The sequence below is a fragment of the Sus scrofa genome, chromosome 4, assembly GCF_000003025.6.
Source record: "Sus scrofa isolate TJ Tabasco breed Duroc chromosome 4, Sscrofa11.1, whole genome shotgun sequence".
In the NCBI taxonomy this organism is placed as follows: domain Eukaryota; kingdom Metazoa; phylum Chordata; class Mammalia; order Artiodactyla; family Suidae; genus Sus; species Sus scrofa.
The window spans coordinates 60,985,865-60,998,607 of NC_010446.5; the positions used below are offsets into that span (position 1 = coordinate 60,985,865).

At 41.7% G+C, this 12,743-nt stretch overlaps 1 protein-coding gene across 1 annotated transcript in view; it reads right to left on the bottom strand.

The window, feature by feature from the left end:
• The window catches only part of CRISPLD1 (cysteine rich secretory protein LCCL domain containing 1), a 50,039-nt gene extending 37,539 nt beyond the window's left edge, over positions 1 to 12,500 (bottom strand). Inside the window, exons 1-2 of the mRNA XM_001926603.6 lie at positions 12,086 to 12,500; positions 10,785 to 11,104 (exon numbers count right to left, since the gene is read on the bottom strand). Coding sequence (XP_001926638.1) covers positions 10,785 to 11,042 — 258 coding nt within the window. The 5' untranslated portion in view covers positions 11,043 to 11,104; positions 12,086 to 12,500. The remainder of the gene's footprint in view (positions 1 to 10,784; positions 11,105 to 12,085) is intronic.

Here is a 12,743-nt window from a genome sequence, read left to right on the forward strand (position 1 = left end):
CCCACGTTCTCATGGATGCTAGTCGGGTTCACTAACCACTGAGCCAAGATGGGAACTCCCAGTTTTTTTGTTTTTGTTTATTTTTTGCTTTTTTAGGGCCACACCCGTGGCATATGGAGGTTCCCAGCCTAAGGGTCATATTGGAGCTGTAGCTGCTGGCCTACACCACAGTCACAGCCACAGCAACTCAGGATCCAAGCCATGTCTGCAACCTATACCAGAGCTCATGGCAGTGCTGGATCCTTAACTCACTGAGTGAGGCCAGTAAGAAACCTGTGTCCTCATTGGTGATAGTGAGATCCAGTTCCGCTGAGCCACAATGTAACTCCAAGACACAGTTTTTGTTTGTTTGGTTTTTGCTTTTCAGGGCCGTACTCACAGCATATGGGGGTTCCCAGGCTAGGGGTCAAATTGGAGCCACAGCTGCCAGCCTACACCACAGCCACAGCAGTGCAGGATCCGAGTTGTGCCTGTGACCTACATCACAGGTCATGGCAACACAGGATCCTTAACCTACTGAGAGAGGCCAGGGATCGAACCTGCGTCCTCATGGATGCTAGTCACATTCGTTAACCGCTGAGCCACGATGGGAATTCCAAGATACGGTTTTATATTTTACTCCCAGCACCTTTACCGGATTGTTCCATTTAGATGGTTACTTTGCATTGTTTGAGTTGCAACATCAACACAAAGGGGAGAGTTATAAAGAGTGACTCCCATGCTCATTCTTAGATCTGATCTAATAGCTCATTTTCCCATCTAGCTGACTAGCCCTCACTCCCAAATCCCATTCTTGCCAACTTTGAAATTCTGCTTGCTCCCTTCTCCCTCATATGGTCTTTAGAGTTTATCCTGCCATTGACCGCACTTCACTTTTCGCTATCCTGCAGAACTGTGTCATTAACAATTTTGAGATTTATGTTTCCACCCCTCCTCCAAGGAGATGGATTTAAATATTAAGCCTTTGAGAATCTTACCATTCAAGTTTACCTTTTTGATTTCCAAGCACTTCATGAAAGGGAGTGAGAAGGAGTTTCTATTTTCCTGCATTAATAGAGTTGCTACCTTACGAAAAGGAGAACGTAAATATGAGAGTTGATATGAAAGAGAAAGAATCTGGATTCTAGAGTTAATTTTTAATGCCTCAATTTAGACCTCACTTTCTCCCGAGAGCCTAAAGCCTCCTTCTCAAAGTGTGGTTCCCAGACAACCACTGCCACATCACCTGGGAGCTTGGTAGGAATGTAGAATATTGGGGCCCACCCAGACCTTCTGAATCAAACTGTACATTCACAAGATTCTCAGGGAATTCATATGCACATGAGAGCTTGAGTGGCAACAGACTAAAGCACCCCTTGTTTCTATTCTCAAAATCATACCTAGTTGCTTTCCCACAAAAAAAAAAAAAAAACTTGCTATCCTTAATTTCCTAATGACTGATTTCACAATTATCTTTGATTAAAAACTTAAAATATAAAGCATGGAGAACTTACTAAATAAACTATCCATCTTCATATTCTGCCTTTGAGGTCAATGAGCTTCTAATAAAGAAAACCTGTTGTCTTTGTCCCAATAAGCTATATGTCAGCAGTTGGCTTAATTGCACCTTAGTGATTCTGTTACTTAGTTAAAAATAAAAGTAAGCTTCACTGGATCATAGATATATTTGTTGAGTTTTATAACCCACTAATCCAACTTACATATTTGGGTCACTCCCATAATTTAATTTTGCAAGTTCCCATACACCATTTGCTTTTACTCTTCAGTCTGCAATCTGAACCTCAGGACACATCATCTAGTCTGTATCTGTACCTATACTTGATCCATACTATGTAATATCTGAATATTTTAAAAATCAAACCCCCCCCCCCAGCTAACATGTCTTTAACCTCTTTCACATCTCCTGGAGCTGCCTAGTCAAGTCATCAGAGGCCAAGCAGGTGATACCACATGAAGCAGCTAGGAAGAGTGGTATAACCTAAGGCAAACCAAAAAAAATATATTATTTAAATCTTCCTGCTTTTTGGAAATACTTTACTACTACATACTATAGCATACCTCCTCCTTATCTATTAGACTTTGTAACTTAGAGCACTGCAAACCAAATGAACTTAAAAGTACCACAAAACATCCCATACATTTGATTCCTCACAGATCTCTATGTAGTAGCTTCAAAATTACCATTTCCTAATATCCTACCCTCACATCTCTTCATTCCTGCCCTCTCAATCTCATTTGCTCCAAACTACACTGGGAAAAACAGAAGCATCCACATGAAAATTCCCTTTTATCATTAAATACACCAAATTGCTTGCTTGCAAACCTATAGCCTCAGCCTTTCCTGTTAGAATAAATGAACTGACTTTGCAGTTGTATTTTCTCCCTCTTGTGACAAGTGCTTTTTCAACTTGAGCATTTCCATCAACTTACAAGCATATTCTCTAAAAAAGAATGCCAAAACCATGCCCACATATGCCTGCAGCACTAGCTAGATCCATTTCTCTGATCTTCAAAGTTAAGTATTTTGAGGAGTTACTTACAGTTACTTCTCAACTCACCCACCTCTTGTTCTCTTCTTTCCACTTCAGGGGTCATATTCCACCACTGAGATTATCTCATCAAAGTTACCAACAGCCTCCATGTCCACAAAACCATTGTTGGCTTTTCTTTCCACCTTACTCTGCTTTTTAGCAATACAGAAGCTGTTGAACTTTCTTCTGGCTTCGGAGACTCCAGTCTATCCCGCCTTTCCTCCAACCTCACTGACTACTTGTTCTCTGCTTCCTGTTTGCTAGTTTCTTCTTTCTGCTCAATCTCTGCCTATTGATGGACCAGGGCTCAAGTCAAGGCATTCAACTTTCACCCATAAAAATCTTCTCCTTGGATGGTTTGGTTCGGTCATCTAAGATTGGATGGTTCCTAACAGCATCTACATAATTTCCATTTTTATCTCAAGTCCCAGCTCTCTTCTGACCACTAACCTCAACTGAGGACAACATGGCACTGCAAAATAAACTTGGATAAAAAGAAACTATTGATTACATCCTCACCTTCTCTTTTTGTTCCTCCTCTTGTCTCAGCAAATGCTTCAACTCTCCACCAACTTGCTTGAGTAAAAACCTGAGAACATGCCACCTTATCCTTTACCCTTCACATTAAAGCTATCAAAAACCCCCATCAGCAATGCCATCTAAACATACTCTGAAACTACTCACCCCTCTCCTCTTTGCCACTGTCACCCCAGCCCCAGTCGCCATCATCTCTTACTCAGAACATACAAATGGTTTCATAACTATTTCTCTGCTTTCAGCTATGATCTCTGCTCAGCCCTCTCTCCATAGCACAGAGTAATTTTAAGAAACTGGAATAAGACCAGGTCAGTCCCTTGTAAGGAATTTTCCAATGGCTTTCCATCTCACTCAAAATAAAATCCAAATGTCTCTTCACCAATACAGTCCCAAAGGAATTTTGGCCTCTGCTTATAGGCCTACTTCATTTTCTAGCACTTTCCTCATTACTAAGTAAAATTCAGCCACCTTGGCCTTCTTTGTGGTTCCTGAAAACTCCTACCTCATTCCTGACTTAAAGACCTGTTGCCTGGTATTCCTTCTCCCTGTATCTCTGCATCTTTGTTTAGCTGATTTGTTCCTGTAATTCAGCTCCCAGCTCAAAAGCCATTAATTCAAAGAGGTCTTCCTCAACTCAATAGGACTTGCTCCCCCTCTATCATTCTCTTTCATCTCACTTTGTTACATTGTCATTAACTTGCAAAACTTTTTATACACTAATGTATTCTCTACCATCATAAATGGTGCCTGGTATAAAAGGTCAATTGGTATTTGCTGATTTAAATGCTTTTTTTTTTTTTTGTCTTTTTGCCATTTTCTTGGGCCGCTCCCATGGCATATGGAGGTTCCCAGGCTAGGGGTCTAATCAGAGCTGTAGCCACCGGCCTACACCAGAGCCACAGCAACACCGGATCCGAGCCGTGTCTGCGACCTACACCACAGCTCATGGCAACGCCAGATCCTTAAGCCACTGAGCAAGGCCAGGGATCGAACCTGCAACCTCATGGTTCCTAGTCGGATTCGTTAATCACTGTGCCACGATGGGAACTCCTTTAAATGCTTTTTTAATTACAGATTTCTCAATGAGAATAACAAATTATAATTACAAATGCCTTTCTGAAACTTCTTAAAATTATGAAGGTAACAAATACTTAGGAAAATAAAGGTTAAACAAACTTATTGTAATACCTTCACCACATAATTCATTACCACTTAAATTTTCACATTTTCTTCCAATGAACTAAATATTTTGTGTAATATAAGTATGTATCATACATAATAATAGATAAGACAGATTTATGCCAGTTTTATAAACTTTAATTCATTAGTAAAAATCATCAAAAATATGAAAATTTGAATTTTACATCATAAATAATTACCTGGTTGTATAAATTCCTGGAAGCAGTATGTGAGAGAACACAGCTGAACAATAGCAAAACATGTTCTTGAACTAAATGTCACTCTCAATGGTAAGTATAAATTACTATAAATAATTATAAATGAACATTTTGCTTTTAATGAAGGCATTCAGTAAAGGTAACTGCAAAAACAATTATGAAAAGAAAATGCATTTTCCGGAGTTCCTGTTGTGGCGCAGTGGTTAACGAATTCGACTAGGAACCATGAGGTTGCGGGTTCACTCTCTGCCCTTGCTCAGTGGGTTAACGATCCGGCGTTGCCGTGAGCTGTGGTGTAGGTTGCAGACGCGGCTCGGAGCCCGCGTTGCTGTGGCTCTGGCATAGGCCGGTGGCTACAGCTCCGAACGACCCCTAGCCTGGGAACCTCCATATGCCGCGGGAGCGGCCCAAGAAATAGCAACAACAACAAAGACAAAAAGACCAAAAAAAAAAAAAAAAAAAAAAAAAGAAAAGAAAAGAAAATGCATTTTCCTTCTGACCACAATTACAAACTTGGGATATGTTACCTAGCGAATTACCTCTTCTAAAACTAAGTTGAAAACTTTCGGTCAGAAAAGAGTTAAGAGAGTTCCCGTTGTGGCTCAGGGGAAACAAATCTGACCAGCATCCATGAGGCCATGAGGTCACAGGTTCGATCCCTGGCCTCACTCAGTGGGTAAAGGATCCAGTATTGCCATGAACTGTGGTGTAGGTCGCAGATGCGGCTTGAATCTGGTGTTGCTATGGCTGTGGTGTAAGCCAGCTCTGATTTGACCCCTAGCCTGGGAACCTCCATATGCCATGGGTGTGGCCTAAAAAAGACCCAAAAAAGAAAAAAAAGAAGAAAGAAAGAAAGAAAATCGTTAAGAGTTAAGGTTGCAGACACCGCCTGGCCCACAGGAGGTGGTTCATGTTAGATGAATGAGAGGGTGAACAAACATGCTCATTTCTCCCATCCATTCTTCCTTGGACCATTATGATGCCACCCAAACTGTTTCATCGGACCTCCAGTATGGCTCCATATCTCAAAGTTCAAGGGTCCTCATTTTACTTGATCTTTATAAGCAACACTTAACAGAGATGATAATCCTTTCTGCCCGTCTTCAATTGGCTTCGTCTTGCTTCCCTGGTTTTCTTCCTAATTCTCAATTCCCTTTGGTTTTCCTCCTCACCTTCCCTACATCTACACTGCAAAGTATGCTGAGGACTCACTTCTTGAATATCTCTTCCCATCTACACTCATTCCCTCACTCTCCTCATGGCTTTCAATACCACCTAAATTCTTATGAATTCGAACTTTATGTTCCAAAATAGACCACCTATATCTAATTGCATAGATGGCAAATTTACTTGGCTATTTAATGGACCTCTGAAGTTTAATCTGTCCAAAATCAAGCTTAAATCGAGTTGCAATAAAATGTTACTTGCAGTGAATTTCTGCCACTTTTAGCAAGATATGAAATGTGTAAACACTGAGCTTTGAGTAAATGAGTTATGAGGCCAACATTTCATTATTTGCATTGATTCTGGATTTATGTCACTGACGGCAAATGATGCCAGAAAATGTGGACTTATGAGAGGTGCTTTGTAAGAGCAACTCACAAGCTAAACATCACTTTTTCAGGCTTGGATTCAAGCTACAGATGATTAGAAACAGAGCAGAACTGAGACAGCATCAGCCTGTTCAGCAAACTAGTTTGTTCCCTGTCTCATTTCTGGAATTATCTGCAGTACTGAAGCACAGAAGAAAAAAAAAAAAAAAACCTGATTTCCAGTGATAAGCATGACCATATAAAGAATATAGGTGACAAATTGAAAGTAAGTTATTTTTTGCATCAACATACACCACGGAGGCTTGGAGCCTCTGGTTGCTCAGCAAAGGGACAGGTATCCAAATGGATCTAGTTCTCCATTTGGAAAAATACCATGCAAAGTTTCTACCCCTAATCTCAACCACATGACTAGGGGCACAGCCATCAACCATGCCAGCAGAGTATCTGTCAACAGTTCTCTAAAAGACACGGTAATAGTTATAATATTGGAAGAGGGCTTATATAATTGGCATATATAATGACACCTGCCATTTTTAGATACTGTATAAACTACAGAGCCGTCAATATACCAACGGTATTTCAAGTCAAAGGAGTAGATGCTGCAGGAAGGGAGAAAGCCAAAAGTAAAACTGTGGGGAACAAAGTTTGAAGAGATAGGCAGGAAACAAGGACATGCTGAAGAAATAACCAGAAAAATAAAAGAACCAAGTGATGGAGTTAAAAAATCCATGGAAAGGAACGGCTTGAGGAAAAGTAAGAGTAGGTTCAAGAGTATCAAACGTCTTATCTCATTGCAGCCTAGGGCCCAAGGAGGGGGCTGGTGGTGGTTACATTCCTGCACTGATTTTACCAATAAGAAAAATAATGCCTAGAATGGCTGCTGACTGTCAGACTGCACATACTAGTAAGCAGCACAGACAACACGTGAACCTGGGCCCAAAGCCAGTGATTTTTCTCAAAACTCCACTGCCCCTTCAACAACAGCTGCATTTGATGATATAAAAGATCCAGATTTTCAAATTATCTTGAATTATTTTTTTTTCTTTTTGGGGGAGAGGGGGAAATGCCCACAGCATGTGGAAATTCCTGGGCCTGGGATCAAACCGGTGCCACAGCAGCAACCTGAACCACTGCAGTGACAATGATGGATCCTTAACCCACTGTGCTACAAGGGAACTCTAAAACTATCCTGAATCAAATGCTGATAATCTCTCTCCTTAGGATTGCTGGTTTCTATAATTAGTAACTCATTTCTCCCCTTCCTGATTCTGCTGCTGGCCTTTGCTTTCATCAACTTACTCTGCTTCTTGTTCCTTACAACCAGCCTGCCTGTCACCCCAGCCACTCCACGACTGTTCTTTCCTCTTCTAATTGAGATATGCCTGCTACTCATGGCCACAACCGGTGGTCCTGACCTCCTTCCAGGAACAACATACCTAATCTCCACTGATTAACTCTCTCCATTAGGAATATTCTGCCATTCTGTGGTCCCTCGGCACTAATCATACATGTAAACAAAGAATTTTATGGCCTTGCTGACTTGAAAATTTTCAAACGTGTCTATTCTTTCTTCTTAATCAGCTTATAAACCCTTCAAGGAGAGATGTGGCCTTCCAGCGTCCACTTTTAAACCCTATTAACTAAATGAGCATAAGGGTATGGGTAGGAATGTGATGTTAATAAAAGTGGATGTGGCTTGTCTGCCGTTGGTTCAAGGACAAAGACTAGACTAAAATAAGCATCAAATGTAAATATGGTAACTGGCTCTTCGAACATTTAATGGAATATGACATGGAGAGGAGAAGTGGCCAAAGGCACTTATCATAGGGCATTGCATATTTTATAGGCAATAGCTCCTTAGTTTTTAATTTTGTTTTATCAAAATAAATACATTTTAAACCCTTATGTGAACAAATTTTGTTCTCATGGGTTGATCAATATCTGCATTTACGTTATTACTGTGTAAGATTCAAATCAACAGTGTTTCAAGTAAAACAGTATTATTCTTTTAGACTTCCCCTTAAATGTGTATTCTAGAAAATACGTTCCAGTATTACAGTTGGGCAATGGACTTCTCTGCAGCCTAGTTATTGGCCAAGACACAGTTCCAGCGCTGAATCTCTAAGGGCAACACAACATAAACCCTGGCTGGTTTCTGAATCTACATTTCAAGGATAGAATGAAACCAGTGAAACTAAAAAGAAACTCATATAAATACCCTAGACCAGACATCACACAATAGGCAGTTATTTTCTTTGGAAGTCAGACATAAAAAGGAATCACAGACCTGTTCTTTCATTATTTCCATATTACTTAAAGCACACACAAATATTCTCAGATTTCTTTTTGTGGGTTTGAACTCCCAAGTTATTCCTTATTTTAAATAAAAAGCAACTGAATACCTATCCACATGGATCAAGCATACAGTGGCCTACTTGGAAAGGCTCCATAATTGGTTCTTTCTGTTTGAAAGTCACAGATGAAGTCATAGAATTTTGTACTTTGAGCAAACACTTTAAAATATACAAAAGGGAGCTCCTGCTATGGCACAATGGGATCGATGGCATCTTGGGAGTGCTGGGAGGCAGGTTCAATCCCCAGCCCAGCACAGTGGGTTAAAGGATCAGGCGTTACCGCAGCTGCAGCTTAAGTCATGACTGTGGCTGGGTCTGATCCCTGGCCTGGGAGCGCCGTATGCCTCCGGGCAGCCAAAAATGACCAAAAAACATATATATATATTATGTGTGTGTGCACACACACACATAATATATATACAAAAATACATAATATATAAAAATATATATACAAAAGTCAGAAATGGTAGGCATTGCAGGTGTCGTATCCTGCACAGAGTTTTGACAAGCACTAACAATTTCCTCATTGTATTTAAACAGTATAGGAGTTCCCATAGTGGCTCAGCAGTTAGCAAACCCAACTAGCATCCATGAGGACACGAGTTTGATCCCTGGCCTCGTTCAGTGGGTTAAGGATCTGGCATTGCCGTAAGCTGTGGTGTAGGTCACAGACACCACCTGGATCCCGCGTTGCTATGGCTGTGGTGTAGGCCAGTGGCTTCAGTTCTGATTTGACCCCTAGGCTGGGAACCTCCATATGCCACGGGCACAGCCCTAAAAAGACAAAAAAATATATATATGAGGTGATATAAAAATTATAGGTCTTAGTAACATTTACAGAGACCCTGCAAAATCACAGTACTCCTGCTAATGAGCTAAACTTTACATAGGTCCTCTCATTCCTCACAAATCCCTCACAACAACCCTCTGAGGTGAGTACATGGGCTAGACAGGAGGAAACAGAAGGAGAGATCAATAAGTTATACAAAGTCACACAGTTGGTGGGCATCAGCACCAGAATTCAATCCCTGATGGCCTGACTGCTGGGCGCTGATACTTAATCTCTGATATGAGTTCTCTTTTCTTTAGGGCAAAAAAAAAAAAAAAAAAGGAGTTCTCGTCGTGGCTCAGTGGTTAACGAATCCGACTAAGAACCATGAGGTTGCAGGTTCGATCCCTGGCCTTGCTCGGTGGCTTAAGGATCCAGCGTTGCTGTGGCTGTGGCGTAGGCCAGTGGCTACAGCTCCAATTGGACCCCTAGCCTGGGAACCTCCATATGCCACGGAAGCAGCCCAAGACACAGCAAAAAGACAAAAAAAAAAAACCTGTAGAGGTTAAAATAATATAATGAAATGTTTTGTAATGGGCAATGTGAATCTACAACTTCCATGTTTCATCAAAGTTACCAAAATAGAGAATACTCAACAAAACCTATGTAAATGAAAAAAAAAAAAAAAGGAAAAAGTAGAATGCAAATAGAATGCATTAAAATGAACCGCACCCTGAAATGTATCCAAAGGAGAAATATTATCCTTAATGTTCACTAAATTTGCTGTCACTAATGGTTATTTATTATTGGTCTTTGCTAGCGCATTCCTAATTCATGTAAGTGGCATAATAGTTTTATGAAAAATGATTTAAATATTTAGGGCATGAAGTACCCTAATGTTAATGCATTATATTCCTAGAAAAGTAATAACTAATAGTTTTTTAAAAGTAATTCTTTTTCCCAAACTTGCTAATTTACTCTAAGAATGAATATAAGGTTATTAAGGATAAGTCACATATTTTTATTTAATCCTTTGCCCAGGCTTATTTCTACTCCTCAAAGTTCCCAAATAAATTCAGAAGAAAAAAAAAAGTCATTGCGAAAGTATTCCCTAACCTAAAACCCCAGAAATGTACACTTTGCAATATATCATTTACATACTCTAAGAAACAAGGGCCCATTAGAAATGATACATATCTATATTTATCTATATGTATATCAACCATACAGGAAGCTTCTTCAAATTATGGGTCCTTGATTTTTTTCAGATCCACCATTTATAAGTGGTTCCATCAGTTAGGAATTAGGGAGCAATTACTCCACTAAGTCACTTAAAAGTAAATGCACCAGTTGTTGAGCATTTTCAAGACAAATTTCTTTCTCTTAAGAATGACTTAAAACACTTAGTAGGAACATGACTTCTAGTGGTATATAATTCTACTAGGAAATTCAGAGAGCTCTTATAATGAAAGGAGCACTGATAAAAATATGCAGAGGAAGATACTCTCAAAGAAATTCTTTTTTTAAATGTCAAACAAAACAAACAATAAAAGATGAAAGACTAGCATGAGCGAAATTAATCATGGAGGCTAAAAGCATCATTCAACATTTCTATATACATACCATTTGAAAAATGTCCTTACCATATACTCCATATTAGACGCTGTTGGATACACCTGACTTCGTAACTTATTATGAAGGTCCAAGATACTCTGCATGTCATTGTCTGTGATGGCCCTTTTCCCTCTTTGCTTGGCCATCCACCACTCACCATCCTCATCCATGTACTTTTCCAAAAGTTTCTCCAGTAAAGTGGCATTAGGAACCACCATGGCTGGAACTGCTCTAGCCATGAAGAGCAGTGTGGTTACTCTGAGCCACTCCCGCGCGGTACACTTCATAATGAATGATCTCAGGATTTCCTCGGGAAAATCTCCAAGACAGGCTCTTCCACTCCTTTTGGCTATAACGACATGAAGAGGGATTAGGGTGAAAATCCCCGCAGGTATTGTTTCTAATAACAAAAATAATACAACAGTTACAAAGGGAGTGAGCCAGTTTGATTTGTTTACATAATGCCACCAAATGGACACGCACTTTTTGAAATAATTTTTTCGCCAACCCATTCTTCCTCCAGAGGACTTTCCATGATGTCTTGTTTCTCAAAAAGCATTATGAAAATAATAATGAAAATAGACAAATTTTCCAAGATAATACACATGAGGCCAAAAATAAATGGCAAAAGCAGCCCAGAAAAGTCAAAGCTTGAAAATAATTTCTGAATTACAAAGCTTTAAATGGTTATACATCACATACAGCCTGCAAAGGATATTATGTCCCTTAAATGTTTTATCAATCCGCCCAGAGGTCCATGTTTTAAGGTATTATTTTATTTCAGTGTCCCACCTCTAGTTCACATACATTCAGAACGTCCACAGTATTATGAAATTGAGGGTGAATGTTTTAAAGAAACGCAAAATGTTATTCATCCATATACCCATGGGTACTTCTAGGGGAAGCAGTGAATTAATGCCAGTGAACAGTTAGAGTGACAGGGTATGGTCCTTCTTATCCAGACACACGTCAAGAATTCAACCATTATTTCCTAGAAAGTATGTGCCTAATCTGTGTCCCGCACCCGATAAAGGCAACAGTGCAAGGTCAGCTTCAGCACTTCTCCTCCCACACACCGCAGGCGCACAGAGTTCACTGAACCCAAACGGAAAGCGCGCGACAGAGGGAGATGTAACTCACAAAGTCACCAACAACCACGAGCTCCCACAAATCTTCATCAAAGCGGCGTTCTGAGCAGCCCGCCTTCCCCCTCTCCATCTGACCATTCTCTGCAAGTTGGTGGGTACGGTTTTGTTTTGAAAAAGAAAAAGTAGACAGGAAAAGGTGGGAGCCTGACGACTCAACGCTGCGGATATAGAAATGCCCTTACCTCTCCAGTGTGAAGTCCCCTAGGAGAGCGGAGCCGAGTAAGACCGCCGGCCTCCCGCAGCGGCCCGCAGCCGGCACACACGGCTGCGCAAAGACAGCCCGCTTCAGGCAGGACCCGGACACCGCACGTCCCCGGGCGACGAGGAAGCTGACTGCAGAGGCGTGCGAACCTCGGCGTCTGCAGCTCCCCTCGGACCTAGAGGAAGGAGCAGGCAAAGCCTCCAGCACCAGAGCCTGAAGTTGCAGTGAAAGGCAGCAGCCTAGTTAGCTCGCCGGGGTGGGCGCCCGAGCGTCCCCGAGCGTTATCTGCGGGAGCGAGGGGCGGGGACAGGGGCCGGGCTGAGCGTCGAAAGCTGGAGGCGACCTCGCGCTCCCGCTCGGTGCAGCCGCCGCGCGCGGAGCCAGGCGCTGAGCGCTTCCGCCGCTCACTCGAGCTCCGGGGCATTTATTGCGGTCCCAGCGCGCGCGCACGTGACGTGAGCGCCCCTCCTCGCCCACTCCCACCTCGATCCAACCCTGGACCCGTGCCCGCGGCGGGAGCGAGGAGCGGCCGCCCTGCTTCTCCCCACCTCCTCAACCCCCCGCCCAGCGAAGCCGGAACGCTTGGCCTTTGTGCGTGTGCTTTGGGTTTTAGGGACCCGAACGTGGGAGGTCTGGAC